Source organism: Gymnoscopelus braueri (genome assembly GCF_963280865.1).
Source record: "Gymnoscopelus braueri genome assembly, chromosome: 4".
Lineage (NCBI taxonomy): Eukaryota > Metazoa > Chordata > Actinopteri > Myctophiformes > Myctophidae > Gymnoscopelus > Gymnoscopelus braueri.
Window position 1 is genome coordinate 58116082 of NC_137605.1, and position 16724 is coordinate 58132805.

At 39.5% G+C, this 16724-nt stretch overlaps 1 protein-coding gene and 1 long non-coding RNA gene across 2 annotated transcripts in view; both read left to right on the top strand.

Moving 5' to 3' along the window:
- LOC308084818 overlaps positions 1 to 16724 on the top strand; it is a 244260-nt gene that overhangs the window by 114113 nt on the left and 113423 nt on the right. The gene's annotated exons all lie outside the window — the stretch shown is intronic.
- Positions 1331 to 15201, top strand: them4 (thioesterase superfamily member 4). Its single transcript, XM_080427609.1, has 6 exons — positions 1331 to 1623; positions 5113 to 5308; positions 7370 to 7532; positions 9140 to 9256; positions 13517 to 13641; positions 14813 to 15201. The coding sequence occupies exons 1-6, from the start codon at positions 1522 to 1524 to the stop codon at positions 14854 to 14856; spliced, it is 747 nt and encodes a 248-aa protein (XP_080283735.1). The 5' UTR covers positions 1331 to 1521; the 3' UTR covers positions 14857 to 15201.

A 16724-nucleotide genomic window follows, 5' to 3' on the forward strand; every position in this document is an offset into this window, starting at 1 on the left:
AAAGCGTGTGGGTGCCGGCTTGTGCGTGGAAAATTGCGGTAGAGTGTCTGCTATCTGCGCGCCGGTTGTGGTGGGCCGGTCTGGGCCAAAGTTCGAATTTTGGTCCCAGTCCGGCCCTGCCTGTACTGAAAGCCTATTGAGTTCAAATGTGGTGTGCTTACCGTGTAATGTGATGCTGATGTCTGGCGGTTTTCCATTTTGCAGACATGTGCATTTTTATACTCATTATCATATATGGGATGCACGGAAACAAAGCCTTAAGAAAGCGATGTGTTTGTGTGAATCGTTTTAAAAGTGGATTACATATAAGTCCTTTGTCGTTCTGGGTGGTCGGGAGGCCGGGAGGGGGGAGATCTGGGGGTGCCTGGCCCCTGGCCCCCACTGGGGAGCCCGCTCTCTCGTGTGCCTCAAATGTGAGGTGGAATTTCACAATGCTGACATTTCATTTCCTCATGGTAGACAAGGACAACTTTTCAAGTATTGCGCAGTGGTGTAAAGTAACTACAGTAAGTTTACTCAAGTACTGTACTTAAGTTCAATTTGGAGGTATGCTTACTTTACTGGAGTATTTCCAATTTTCAGTACTTTTGCTTCTACTCCACTACATCTCAGAGGCAAATATTGTACTTTTACTCCATTGCAATTATTTGAAAACTTTAGTTACTAGTTACTTTGCAAATATCAATTATTATATTATAAAACATACATTAACCACTTTTGCCCTATTTTATACCTAGGCTATTTGAAAATAGCCGATCTACAAGCTCACAACGCATCGCGATGCGACGCGTTTTGAGCTTGTAGATCTGCTATTTTCAAACATTTTAGTACTTTTACTTTTGGTACAATAAGTGCATTTTGATACCAATACTTTTGTACTTTTACTCAAGTAAATTTGAATTCCTATATAGTATTTCTATATTGCAGAATTGATACTTTTACTTAAGTAAAATATCGGAGTAGGCCTACTTTTTCCACCACTGGTATTGCTCCTCACTATAATGTATTTGAACATACAGGTGTATGTCTTAGATATTATGACCATGGGACATAAGACTGATTATGAGACAAATGTTGTATGGTCATGATTCACCAGGTTCCGGGCTTAAAATAATTAATATAAATATGTTTGGAAGTTTCTATGGGGTAAATGAATGGGCTTTCGATTTGTGGAACCACAAAATGGCTGCCACTGCTATGCCCTGACCTATAGAGACCACACATAGGAACAATAAAATAAAAAAGAATATACATTTGACTTGGTCTTGTGTACCTGCTCATGGCAAAACAATACCCTATGCCCATGCAGGAAGTGGATGTGTACGCATGGATGATGAAAGTCATTCAAGGCAACATAGAAGCAGCTTCAACAGCAATAGTAATACATTTACACAACGATACCTATATATTAATGCACTAAACATGTTCCATTCAGGTGGTTAAAGTACAGGATCAAGGTGTCACATCAACCATTAACACGATCAAAGGGGAAAATACTAACGAACATCAAGCATTGTTGTGATGATGGCGAAATGTGTGTTTAGAATAGCAAAGTGGACTGTGTTCCATCATCTGAGAAGAAGCAATGTGTCATTTAACACTATGATCACACGGACCGTGGTGGTGAGTTATGATTATTATGATTATTATTATTTTAATTCTGTGCTCTTTTAACTCTGACAGTGGACAGATTGGGTCAATTTGTCCACTGTCAGATGTAATGGTCAATGGTGATTGATTGATTGATTGATTGATTGATTGATTGATTGATTGATTGATTGATTGATTACTAATTAATACATACATCCATCCAACCATCCAACCATTCATTCATTCATTCATTCATTCATTCATTCATTCATTCATTCATTCATTCATTCATTTGATTTGACTGATGATTATCTTGACATCACAATCAAATAGGACAAGTGGTTTAGTAGCCTATAATGCAGGGGTGGGGAAATTATTCACATTTTTTACTTAAGAAAAGAAAAAGTATCAATACTACCAATGTAGAAATACTCATAAAATGTACAGTATGCAACATTTACTTAGTAAAAGTATAAGAATATTGACACCAAAATGTACTTAAAGTACCATATGTAAAAGTATTATGTAGAATGTCCAATTTAAAAAAATGTCCAAATGTATAAAAATGCTTTGAAAATAGCTGATCTACATGTGAGCAGATCGGCTATTTTCAAATGGCCGAAATGTATATATGGGGCTGAAGTGGGCAATGTATGTATATAATCTATAATAATGATCTAAACCTACAAAGTAACTAGTAGCTTAAGTTTTCAAATAATTGTAGTGGAGTAAAAAGTACAATATTTGCCTCTGAAATGTAGTGGAGTAGAAGTAAAAGTACTGAAAAGTACTGTACTAAAATTAAATCTGTCCATTTACCTTTAGAACTGTGTGTGTGTGTGTGTGTGTGTGTGTGTGTGTGTGTGTGTGTGTGTGTGTGTGTGTGTGTGTGTGTGTGTGTGTGTGTGTGTGTGTGTGTGTGTGTGTGTGTGTGTGTGTGTGTGTTGGCTGCATTGTGTTCATCATCACTCTAGTCATTTCTCCCAGGCTGTGAATGTGATGCTGTTATTATGCTGTTGTTACACAGTCCTTTGTTTCAATATGTTCACATAGAATTGTTTGTTCAGTTCATTGATTCATTCATTGTTCAGTTTAATTCAATCTTTTAACCCATTAAGACCGGGAACGCATCTGTGTGTCATTTTTAGATTCCTTTGGCTATTCAAAAATAGCAGATATACAAGCTCATAGCGCGGCATTAAAAAAAAAATCATATATATATATATATATATATATTTAAGCAAACGTTTTTAATTCAAATATTTGCTTCTAGGGGATTCTACAAATGTCTTCTAAAATCCTAACAGTTTTTTTTATTTTTATAATGCTGCTATAATATCAGTGGTTCTCAAACTTTTTTCATGTCAAGGACCACCCAAAATGTTGTTCCAGGGACCCCCAGAAGCAAATTTGAGTAAAAAATGTTCGCTTTACAAAACTATATATATATTCAAAGATTTGCACACGTTTCTATGATTTAAAAAAAAATAGCCAAAGTATAAAATAAGCTATGGTTACACAGATGCCCTCCCGGTCTGAATGTTTTAAAGGCCAATAGCTGACAGTGTAGTAGACGGGACCCGTATGTGGGTTGCGGCCAAATTTGTATGGGTCGTGAGTGAATACCCCTTTATTTTTTGTTACCTACATTTTGTTTTTAATTGTTATTATTTCAAAAGATTGTCAATAAAACCCCAAAAAAGTTAAAAATCACACCCAGTGTGAAGTGGGCGGTGTGGTCACCATGGAAGTCACTGTGATGATAAGATAAGGACCAACCATTGTACACTAACTTAAAAAAAAACATAAATGTGTTTTTTTTTAAGTGCATAGTCCTATTTATAGGGCTATGTACATGTGTCATGTTTCACTAGCCAATCACAGTCCTGAATAGACTGTGATTGGCCAATCACGGTGCAGGGTTAGGGGGGTACACTGGTAGCCAATCACAGTGCAGGATTGGGGGGTGCAAATATCCAAACCTCACATATAGGGGCGGTTTCACCGCCCAAAAACAAATTTAAACGTTTTTTCAAAAGACCCCCCCCCCCTCCAAAAAAAGCCTTTCATTAGAGGCAAACACATACATACATACTTTTAAGTATAGATGATAAAAAAAATAAAAACGATCTACAAGCTCGACGTGTTGTGAGCTTGTAGATCGGTTATTTACACTAGTTTGGGTCCCAGGGAGACATCAAATTTCTCTTTTGGGTCTCCAGCTGAAACGTTTTGGAAACACTGTAGGAGAGACAGACAGTAGAAAAGCCGAGAGGGAGACAGTGTAGGAGAGACAGACAGTAGGAAAGCTGAGAGAGAGACAGTGTAGGAGAGACAGACAGTAGGAAAGCTGAGAGAGAGACAGACAGTAGGAAAGCTGAGAGACAGACGGTGTAGGAGAGACAGACAGTAGGTAAGCTTAGAGGGAGACGGTGTAGGAGAGACAGACAGTAGGTAAGCTTAGAGGGAGACGGTGTAGGAGAGACAGACAGTAGGACAGTTGAGAGGGAGACAGTTGTTTATCCGGTCAGAATGTAAGAGTGTAAACATAACAATAAAACACAATACAGTGTAATGTACAGTATTTAATTGGTTATCAATATACGGTCCTGAGCGGTTTACAAAGGGTCCTCAGGGAAATGTTTAATAGTTAGAAACCAAATGGACCCTTACAAATCTGTAACTCTGAGAGTGTGTAAATGGAACCAAATGGACCCTTACGGGTCTGTAACTCTGAGAGTGTATTATTACACTATCAGAGAGTTCAGACTCCACATTACTCCACATTTACTCCACATTACCGGTTCCGACTCCAAGTAGATCTAATCAAGAGAGAGAACCACACAAAGATCATTTATCTGATTCAATTATTCCAGTTCCAATTTTGTCTGTTGTTATTATTGTTATTGTTCAATCACTTCCAATTTAACGTGTTTATCCTGCACCCTGTTCTCTCTCCTGATTTGATAAAAAATCGTATCCCTAACTGGACAGACAGTGAGAGCAATGTTGTTTACTGTTAACTGCTAACATTCAACTTAGTTTTTTACAAAAAAAAATGACACTTGTACAGTGTACACAGTGGTGTAAAGTAACTAAGTACATTTACTCAAGTACTGTACTCTTCTGAGGATTTTTTACTTTACTGGAGTATTTCCCATTTTCAGTACTGTTACTTCTACTCCACTACATCTCAGAGGCAAATATTGTACTTTTACTCCACTACAATTATTTGAAAACATTAGTTACTAGTTACTTTTCAGTTAATTCGGGACTTTTACTTTTACTAATAGAGTACTTCTACATTGCAGTATTGATACTTTTACTTAAAACAAAAACATTTGAGTACTTTTTCCACCACTGCAGTGCTTCTCAACCTTTTCAGGCCGTGACCCCCCCAAAATAATCATATTTGAACTGGGACCCCCCCCCCACCCTGATAAGCCCGAGATAAAACATGTGTATCAAAGTTCTCTGTGGAAATGATAAAGGGTTGACAATCACTGCCGTTTGTCTCTGTAGTCTTTGCCGTGGCCCTTCTCGTCTCAGCCGAGGGACTTCAGCGCGCCCAACTCGTCGTGGGGGTCCGAGATGACCCGGCTGTACGAACACTACAACAGCCAGTGTGAGGAGGAGGAGACCCCCGAGGGAGAGGAGAAGAAGAAGGGAGTGTGGAGGAGGCTGCCCAGCTACAACCGCACTCTCAAGTACGTCACAGGTATACAACACCAAACATCACATGCTCTTTTTTTGCTGCGTCAAATGGGACATTTGGTTACGTTTGTAAGCCAAGGTTATTTTGGTTTTGAATAACTTTTCGTTTTGACCTCGTGTTTTCAATTTCAGATATTAAAGTGGCTTTGCTAGTAGATCAGGGGTCTTCAACAGGGCGTCCGGGACACAGCGCTGCGAGGCGTTGTGTGCTTGTAGATCGGCTAATTTCGGCAAAGAGGTTTGGTGTAGAAGGAAAAAAGAGCAGATCAAGTACAGAGCCAACGATCAAGATGACTAAGTATTGAGGGTATAAGTGAAAAAAATAAATAAAAAATTAGTTCACACAACACTGATGAAATCTATGAAAAGGTTTAATCTGCAACACAATTTCATACAATATGTAGAGGGGGTCCCTGCTTCATCTCTCTCTCAGCTAGGGGGTCCTTGGCCTGAAAAGGTTGAAGACCCCTGTAGTAGATTATTATTATTTAGTTAGTTTCAGTTTTTGTGTTTCAGTGTTTTATTATAATAATATTTGTCAGGGGTGAGATAAAACGACAAAAAGGTGAGAAAACGAGAATAAGTACACTCACTAACGGACTGACGATAAACACAAAGATACACGCATCTATTGTGATCTTGACCTTTGACATTTTCAGCCCAAAAGTTAATCATCTCTTCAGGTTTCTGCCATCGCTTTGCTAGCAATCAGTGAACGTGGCCTGAACGATGGATAGATAGATAGAGAGATAGATAGATAGATAGATAGATAGATAGATATTAAGAGTATAGATAATAAGATATAATATAAAAATAGAACGCAAATAAAATAAGTAGACTTCCTTCCTGACCTTAGTCATCTGCATTTGTCACCATAATGTGTATTAAATCAGTAAATATCAGTATAATGTACAATCTATCACCAGACAACTGTAAATATGAATGAATATATATGTACAGACTATCAACAGTGGACATGAGACTGTGTCAGTGTCAGCCTACAACGGTAACTATATAGATACTGATACAGTCTATCAACATAGAATGTAAAGATAATATATACAGTCTATCAACAGTGAATATAATGAGTAAATAAACAATATATCAGTCTACCGATTCTTCAAATGCCTTCTGAGGCCCCCTTTACACGATGTCTCTAGAGAAAGCGCCAAAATAAAGTATAAAATCAGATGTGCCGTCCGTTTAGACGGGAACAGCGTTTTTCGGGGCTTGAATCCGCCTCCACAGAGTGGAAATCTTTGACAACGCTCCGCGTCCTTTCTCCATGTAAACGGCAAAATGTGTGTTGTTGCCAAATGTTGTGAGAGAAATAAGCAGCCAGTTTTATGAAAACAAGCCCTAAAGAGGCGACTAGGCTACATTAGCACTTTAAACCTATACAGTACATTGGCTATTTGAAAATAGCCGATCTACAAGCTCACAGTGAGCTTGTAGATCTGCTATTTTCAAAAATATCTTGAAAAGAAATAGTGAAATAATATTTGGAATATATATTAAAAAATATTAAAATAGTGAAATAATATTTGGAATATATATATATATATATATATATATATATATATATATATTCCAAATATTATTTCACTATTTCTTTTCAAGATATTTTTGGAATATATATATATATATATATATATATATATATATATATATATATTTCACTATTTTTTTTCAAGATATTTTTGAAAATAGCAGATCTACAAGCTCACTGTAGATCTTTGCTGGGGGTCCCCCCTGGAACAAAATATTTTGAGATGGGGTTTGGTGGCCAAATAAATATAATTGTTCGGGGTCCTTGAGATGAAAAAGTCTGAGAACCACTGATATAGCAACATACGTTTTTCAGAAAACTGTTAGGATTTAGAAGACATTTGTAGAATCGGCCTCAGGTCTTAATGGGTTAATCCATGTGAGCTGAAGGTGGTGTTGAGGGGTTTTCGTGTGTGTGTGTGTGTGTGTGTGTGTGTGTGTGTGTGTGTGTGTCTGTGTGTGTGTGTCTGTGTGTGTGTGTGTGTGTGTGTGTGTGTGTGTGTGTGTGTGTGTGCAGGTGGGGTGTATCTCAGTAAGATCATCCAGTCTAAGGCGCGTCTGTTCACCCGCAACATCAGAGCTCCGGGAGCGGCGTTCGAGTACGTGCTGTTCATCAACGAGGAGGAGCACAAGTGTGTGTGCGTGTTCCAGGCCGGACACCTGCTAGAAGGACCCCCAGGGTGAGTTGGAGGAGGGTGGGTGGTCCGTGGAAATGCCTGTTGTTAAACTTTGCATTGTCAATCCAGAACCCCAGGTTTAATACTACCGGTATTTAACACCGGGAAAGCATCTCTGTCGTTGTAGATTTCTTTGGCTATTCAAAAATGGCAGATCTACAAGCTCATAGCGTGGCACCAAGTGCCGTACTTGAGTATTTCCAATTGTCTATACTTTTACTTCTACTCCACTACATCTCAGAGGCAAATATTGTGCTTTTACTCCACTACAATTATTTGAAAACTTTAGTTACTAGTTACTTTGCACAGATATAAATTATTACATTATAAAACATACATTAACCACTTTAGCCCTATTTTATACCTAGGCTATTTGAAAATAGCAGATCTACAAGCTCGAGCTTGTATATCTACTATTTTCAAACATTTAATACTTTTACTTTTGGTACTTTAAGTACATTTTGATACCAATACTTTTGTACTTTTACTCAAGTCAATGTTGAATTCCGGACTTTTACTTGTAACAGAGTACTTCTACATTGCAGTATTGATACTTTTACTTAAGTAAAACATTTGAGTACTTCCACCACTGCCCACTATATACGGTATGATAATGATCACTATGCATTCGGACACCACTACAAAATGACTAATCACTATGCTACTTGGTTCCTCCATCCAAACGTTTGTTGGGACAATGGGATATTAAAGATAGTCATGTGTGACCAGCAGTAAATGTTTGATGTATAGAATGTGTAACATAATAAACGTTATATGCATCAAAATAAATAAATATATTGGTGTAAATGAATTTACTGCACAAACTCTATACACATGATGAACCAACTCTATATAATTGCTCTGAAGAGCAACGCTTTGAGGAGGAAATAAAAAACAATTGGGACTTCAAAGGGAGGTTAACAAGAAAATCAATGCCCACAAAGCAAGTTCCACAAGCACTGGAGGAGAAGAGGAGGCTGATAAAAACAATACATAAGTCATAATCAGAATACTGATGTATGTGTATTGATAGTGAAAAAGAAAAAGAGTGTTATGGAGTTAGGAGGTTTTGTTCATCATTGATAAGAACAGCTGAATGGACCTCCAAGCTCACAATGAGGTTGGAGGTCAAAAGGGGGTGGAGCCTGGAGTCAGCTAAACCAGCTAACTCCAGGTTTAGCAGAACGTTAGATGGAGTTGGCTGGTTTTGTCAGAAGTGCTTTTTAATGCTTTTCATTGGTTCAATATTTGTTTTACCAACACACAGATGTAAAGGGTGTTCTATGGCCCTGATTTATGGAAAAATGCAAATGCGTCAAAATGGAGTTTACTGGTTTCTGCCGGACAGTAACGATATTGTTGTTGCACACGATAGCCACTGCTTAGTTTAGTTGAGTTGCACTGTGATTGAAAACAAACCCAATTAAAAAGAGAACAACCCACTAACTTTGTGTTGTGCACATTTACCAGAAAGAACGTTTATACATTTCTCTCCTAACAGTACAACAATAATTCAACGCAGAAAGGCCAACAGCAACTGAATCAGAATCAGACAAAATGACTCTCTGCCATGTGGACTAATACTACATTTACTCTGATTGTACTTCCAGACATGTCCACGGGGGGGCGATAGCCACCATGATCGACTCTGTGACAGGGACTCATGCTTCCTACATCGCTGGACCAGGACCTGTGATGACTGCCAACCTCAACATCAACTACCGCAGGTCAGAGGTCACACTAATGACCCAATACACCAGGGGTGATGCAACTTTGATGATGGAGAGTTGACCGTTTATCACTATATTTCCACACTCACTCCAGAGGGCCACATTGCATATACTGTCGGGCAGACACCTCTTATCTCTGTATTTTAACTTTTTTCGCATCCTATGTCGCACAAAAGTTGCAAAAATAGACGATCTATATGTTATTTTTGCTATTTTTTAATTAGAATCCTGAAAAGTAACATTTTTATTTAATTTCAAATGCATTTAGTTATACTTATGTTAACGTTATGAACTTAAATACAAATACATTGGACATAAAAAAGACAATAGAATGTTTAATACACTGAAGTATGGTGGGTCATGTTTGCATGTTTGGAATTGTAACAGCTGAAATCAATAATATATCAGTATTCCGATATTAGCCTCTGATATTAACCAGCAACATTAAGTGAAGCATGTGGCCCCCGGGCCACCAGTTGCCCATGTATGCTATACACTGTACACAGGCTGCCAACCTCAACAACCACAGGTCAAACTAATGACTAAGAAGAAATGATCACAACATTAATGATGTTCATTCAAACATTAATGAAAAACACATTTCACTGGAACAGTAGAATACTGTTCACCAGTTTGAAAACGGAGCAGGTTTTCTGTCTGACAGCATATAATCGAATGTTAAGCACGTTATGTACTTTGTTGTACACCAAATAGGGTGTACAACAACAGCTCACAGCGTGTCACGGTGCGACGCACTGTGAGCTTGTAGATCTGCTATTTTCACAAAAATATTGCCTTACGTAAGGCTAAATATAAATATAAAGCTGTGGACAAAAATCTGATCTGAATCTCGGGATCCACGTAGAAACAGTGTGGTTCCAATGTGAATCTGAGACGTCACGGGACCAGCCTGTGACGTCAGCCTATGGATAAGGTTTGTGGACAAACCTTGTCCACATTTGGGCATGGTTTCAGCCTGATCACAGCCCCTTTGACTTTCATTATAAAGCAATCTGGGAACCCATCGTCAAATAAAAAGGAAAAGCGTTTTTCACTTTTGCATTTGACTTTGGGGGGGGGGGGGGGGATTAACTAGACCTATGCGGCTGGAAACCGGGGTTTGGTCATGTCCTCAGCCCTCCACTTCCGGTGGTGCGCCTATGTTTTCATTCCCACTAACACCATTTCTCCCAAAGAACATGGATCGTTTTGGTTATAAGCCCACTTGTTTCTATGATGAAAGAACAAGTTAAATAGTCCCCCCAGGAAAACGCGATTCCGCGATCCAGGAAATGACCGCAGATTTGATGGCCATCCGTGGATTTCAAAGCCGTCCACGGATTACAAGGCATAGTGCAGAAAACAAGAAAAATCTTGGTAAAACACCGCCGTATGGAAAAGTATTCTCTCTCTGTCTCAGCCAGGGCAGTGCGAGCTGCTGCTAAACTCCCCCCTCCTCCCCCTCCTCTCACACACACAGGCACGTAGAGAGAGAGAGAAAGAGAGAGAGGGAGAGAGTGAGAGTGCTGCGCAGAACTACAGCTAAATTTCAAAGCAAGTTAATGATGGCTCGTTGACCCCAATTTGACCACTAGGCAATCAACACTGAACAGCACTAATTAATGGCAGCTGTGATTCTTGTGTCTGTCCGTGCAGCAGAGTCCTGCAACGGGCCGGGTACCCGCGGATACCCGATGGGTACCCGCGTTTGACGGGTGAAAACGGGTGAAAATTTTACTTTGATAAGATCACGGGTACGGGGACGGGCGGTACTGAACTAATCGCGGGCGGGTATCATTTTATTGTGAAAATCAGAGAGCACTGTTTCTGCCCAAACAACGTCAATTGTGTAACTTAACACAGCACAACTGCATGGAGCATGCTGGTCAGTTATCTTAACTCACAAAAACACATTGAACATCCTGTTAAACCTTCAAGTTAAAACCATACGATGACGTAAACAACGACACATGTGTGCTGCGTAGATGCGCGTTCGCGTGCGTGGCTTAAGCTCGCTCCTCCGTCTGCACTTGATTTCTGTACAAACCTGACCACTGAATGTAGCGCTGTTGTTGAAGGCTGCTATCTTTTTCAACACACTTTTCAATAGGATTTACATTTTACACGGGTAAACGGGCGGACAACAGGTCGTTTATTTGACGGGCGGGGCGGGTCTGGTTCGTATTTTGAAATAATCACGGGTGACGGGTCGGTCCACGGATCTGAGTATTGACGGGCGGGGCGGGCGCGGGTTCTCAAAATTGGACCCGTGCAGGACTCTGCCGTGCAGCCTAGATATCAAGTAATTCCCTGTAGAGGGACCCTCTCCCTCATGTTAAACTCCAAGTGTGACTTCTAAGTTCTACTTCTCCTCAAAAGGACAACTTTATTATTTCCCATCCTGAATGACAAGCCTAATATTATTATTGCATTTGGCTATGTGCAATAACTGCAGGCCAATGTTCAGAGGCATTGTCAGTATTTGTCTTAATTTCTTTAATTCATATATCTTTAGTCGCCAATAATTCAACTGTAAGCCAGTGTTTTGAGACATATTGTCTTGTATTTCTACAAAATAAATGGTAAAAATGCATAAATACAAAAATAATAAAAAAATAAGAAATGATTGGATCGGTGATTGCTATCGGCCTGATCGGACCATTATAACCAGTAACATTGACTCAATTACTATGTTCCACGGTATTTTAGTGTTTTAGAATGGTATAACAATTAATTGTATCTACTTCATTATGGAATTTACTTGATTATTAAAACTTAATCTATTTTTGCTATACGATAAGCCGCGGAATCAAGAATTGCTCTCCGCGGAATCAAGACTTGCTCTCCGTGGAATCTAGACTTTTTCTCCGCGCTTTCCTGGGGGGACTAGTTAAAATATAATGTTACTAACTTTCCGTGGTTTTGTCGGCTCCGAGGACACTATTGTTAAATGAGTTTCGGTTTGTTTCCAGCGAGCAAGCGAGCGCACAGATGTAAATCCCGCCCACTACATTTGATTGGGTAAAGCGCGGCCTGCATCCTGATCTGAAGGCCCGCCCACTTGTAGCCAATGTGCATAGGTTCTCAACGGGGCTCCCGACAGATTCAAGCGCAGCTCTGAATCTGTTCTTATTATAAAGTTACAATATTTCCAAAAATATAATATGTGAAATAAACTTATTGGAGGTACGTACTGACGTAAGATTAGCTCCACACACACACACACACACACACAGACAGACACACACACACACACACACACACACACACACACACACACACACCCCCACACACACACACACACACACACACACACACACACACACACAGTAGCTTCATTAGACACTTTAATCAGGAAAATCATTTTTGTAATGTATTTGTCAAATGGATAACTTACATCTGTATAAACCCACTCTTAGTAATAAAGCCTGATTTATACTTTATATGGTGTGGAGAAAATAGCCGATCTACAAGCTCACAACGTGTTGTGAAAGTGTTTGGCTATTCAAAAATAGCAGATATACAAGTTCATAGCGCGGCACAGAGTGCTGTGCTATGAACTTGTATATCTGCTATTTTTTTTAAATCGTGAAAATGTGTGCAAATCTTTGTATATAGTTATTTTTAAAGCGAACATTTATAACTCAAATCTTTGCTTCTGGGGGGTCCCTGGAACAACAGTCTAGTCTAGTCTAGTCTATGAAATTAATTCAAGGACCCCAACGGAAACAAGCCCGCAAGGACATTTTTGGCCGGACCTTTTAGACAAAAGCATTATAAATGTAACTGTGTTGTTTTACATTCTTTTGCCTAATAACAATTTCAATCAATCAATCAACATATTTTGAGATTGGGGTCCGCTGCCAAATACATATCATTTTGGGGATCCTTGACATGAAAACTTTTGAGAACCACTGATATATAACAACATAAGCTTTTTTTTTTTAAATGGTTAGGATTTAGAAGACATTTGTAGAATATATATTCAAAGATTTGCACATATTTTCACGATCTACAAGCTCATAGCGCGGCACTCGGTGCCACGCTATGAGCTTGTAGATCTGCTATTTTTGAATAGCCAAAGAAATCTAAAATGACAGAGATTGAATGGGTTAGATCAGATTCAGAACATGAATGGTGCACAGTAGCCTGATTCAAGTCTACTTTATGGATCAAATAACATATTATACATCATATGGATTTTGATTACTCTGCGTGATAATGGAGTGACATTCAGTCTTGTCTTGTCCCGTGCAGTCCTATCCCTCTGGGCAGCACAGTGCTCATCCATTCAGCCCTGGACAGGAAGGAAGGCAGGAAGACATATCTGACATGTAGAGTCACCAGCACCGATGACACCAAGATACACACTGAAGCTACAGGTAATAGACACACACACGCACACGCATACACACAGGAACGTGCAGGGGCTGGAATTTCAAAAGGGCACCGAACAATTACCATACTTTTGGGCCCGAAAATCCAAATAACGGCCAAAACATCTTGAAAACGTCCACTTTCGCCGGTTTTCGATCGCCAATTTTCGATGGAGTTTTGGCCGTTTTTCTTTAACACATTGATTGCCAAGAACGAGTTAACTCGTTTTTAGAATCCATCACTTGATTGCCTAGATCGAGTTAACTAAAAAAAATTCAAAATTCAAAAAAAAAAATAATTTGACCCAAAGACCAAGGAGATATGATTTGTCGAAGATCTAGACTCCCATCCACTTCCTTGTTAACTTAAAACTTAAAAATTTTGTATCTCAGCTCCTGAGTACTTTTTTTTTTCAATGTAAAAACCCTGGCATGAAAATGCAAAAAATCTGAAATAATTCAGGCAATCAATGTGTTAATAACACGGGCTAGGAAGGTCGCACCGCGACAAACTAGAGTAAAGTTCACTTTGAGCTGCATCCAACACATCCACTGCCATTTCCGTCGGCCTTACCGTTAGGCCGCTAGGGGCAGTTGAAATTTATTTTTGGGGGTAATAGATTTTTTTTAAAATTTTTATTTATCCTAGTCTGGAGAGGGCACTTTTTTACCGACGTGTAAGGGCAGGGGCTCGAGCCCCCTTTCATGTCTATGTGTGCACGTGCCTGCACACACACACACACACACACGCATGCACGCACACGCATTTGCACATACACACACACACACACACACACACACACACACAGACAAAGCAAAGTACACGCTGGTGAAGTCAAGCTACACACTGAAGCAACAGGTCACACAAACAAAACTGATGTTTCAAAGTGGGGTCTGGGGACCTCCAGGGGTCCTTGAGGGGGGTTCCAGGGGGTCCCCAGCACAATGAGCTAATAATATAGCATACAAAACAGTTAAACCACCCCTAACCCTATCCCTATCTGGAAATAATGTGTGCCATTACACACATTATTTCCATTTAGGGGTCCTTGACATGAAAACCACTGCTTTATAGAAATGTGGCCTTTGTGTGTGAGAGCTGTTGAGATGTTTACAACTCTCTGTCTTCTAATGGTTTGTTCTCTCTGCTTTCTCTCTCTCTCCATGTCTGCTTCAGGACTGTTTCTGTCCATCAGTGTGGGACACCTGCTCCGGGCATGAACACACACACACACACACACACACACACACACACACACACACACACACACACACACACACACACACACACACACACACACACACACACACACAGTGGTGGAAAAGGTACTCAAATGATTTACTTGAGTAAAAGTACCAATACTGCAATATAGAAATACTGTTAGTCCAGATTTCAAAATGTACTTGAGTAAAAGTACAAAAGTATTGGCATCAAAATGTACTTAAAGTACCAAAAGTGAAAGTACTAAAATATTTGAAAATAGCAGATCTACAAGCTCACAACGCGTCGCGATGCGACGCACTGTGAGCTTGTAGATCGGCTATTTTCTAATAGCCTAGGTATAAAATAGGGCTAAAGTGGTCAATGTATGTTTCATAATATCAAAATGTATATCTGAAAGGTAACTAGTAACTAAAGTTTTCAAATAATTGTAGTGGAGTAAAAGTACAGTATTTGCCTCTGAGATGTAGTGGAGTAGAAGTAAAAGTATTGGAAATGGAAAATTGTACTTAAGTACAGTACTTAAGTAAATGTACTTAGTTACTTTCCACCACTGCGCGCGCACACACACACACACACACACACACACACACACACACTCACACTCACACTCACACACACACACACACACACACACACACACACACACACACACACACACACACACACACACACACACACACACACACACACACACACACGCTGTGGCGGCCAGAACCAACCCACTCATAAACACTCCAGTCCAGCCAACTTGTATCACTCACTAAACTTTACATTTTGGGAGAGGGAGATTTACAGAGATTTTATCTTTTATATTTCCACTAATGACATACAGTATTTTAGGTTGTATACACACACTCACTTAGACGACTGATGGATAATTTATGGCTATTTCATTGTAAGCCTGACGATTGTTTTTCATGGTGATGCAGTCGACAAAATATCATTATGCTTAAAGCGCAAGGGCACTTTGGTAAAGGCTTGGGTTGTGTCGTTATCTTGGCATGATGTAAATCCACATATTGTTGAGATACCTACAATACATCCCTTGATAAAAAATATATATTCCGAAATGGTAAAAAATCTAACTTCCTTAGTTCCTGTTGATTTTACCTTTGGAAGATCCGGAGCCATAGATGCAGTCCGGATCTTTTCCTAATTCAAATAATGAAATCAAGACGAATTGCTGTGTCTGGTGTTGTAATGGTATATGGCAGAATCTGCTTTGTTTTGGTTTATGTGTTAAAAGAGTGACTTTGAAAGCCGTTTCATTGTACAATGTTAGTCAATGAGGAGTCTATTATGGATTCAATTTCTAATCAACATTGCAACTATTGTAGATATCTCAACCAATATTTGGAGTTACATGACAAGATAACTACACAACCCAAACCTCTACCAAAGTTTTATTGCGCTTTAAAGAGGAGAAGGAAGACCTTATGAACTTGCACAGAAGAGACAAGTTCAAGGTCTTCAACAAGCAGGCTGTCAATGGGACCTCTGTAAGTCATTTAGATCACGATACAAGCTGGTTTACAAACAGTGCCTTGAAAACTAACTTATACTCCCTAGTATAACGGTGTCGCTTTCAGAAAACAACGTCTCTACCAGTTAACAGCAACTACAGAGAAGATGTTTACCTTGCTATACGGCCCCCAGGCAGAAGCCTGCTTTGTCTTAGTTTGAGTGTCGTCATCAAATGTCCAACTCAATATCGTTCAGCCTCGCCCTCGTCTCTGGCCCCACTAGGAAGTGGCCCTCCTCTTAAGGTGGTCCGTACAGGGGAATTGCCTGATTTTGGACGCGTAGTTAGCTTGTAGATGTTGTTTTCCTGGGCCATTATTGCTAAAGGCGCCCAGGCAAAAGC

Coding starts and splice junctions, on each gene's coding strand:
- them4 (XM_080427609.1), top strand. CDS start 1,522: ATGATGGCGAAATGTGTGTTTAGAATAGCAAAGTGGACTGTGTTCCAT. Junction 5,309..7,369: donor CACTCTCAAGTACGTCACAG/GTATACAACACC, acceptor GTGTGTGTGCAG/GTGGGGTGTATCTCAGTAAG. Junction 7,533..9,139: donor CTGCTAGAAGGACCCCCAGG/GTGAGTTGGAGG, acceptor TTGTACTTCCAG/ACATGTCCACGGGGGGGCGA.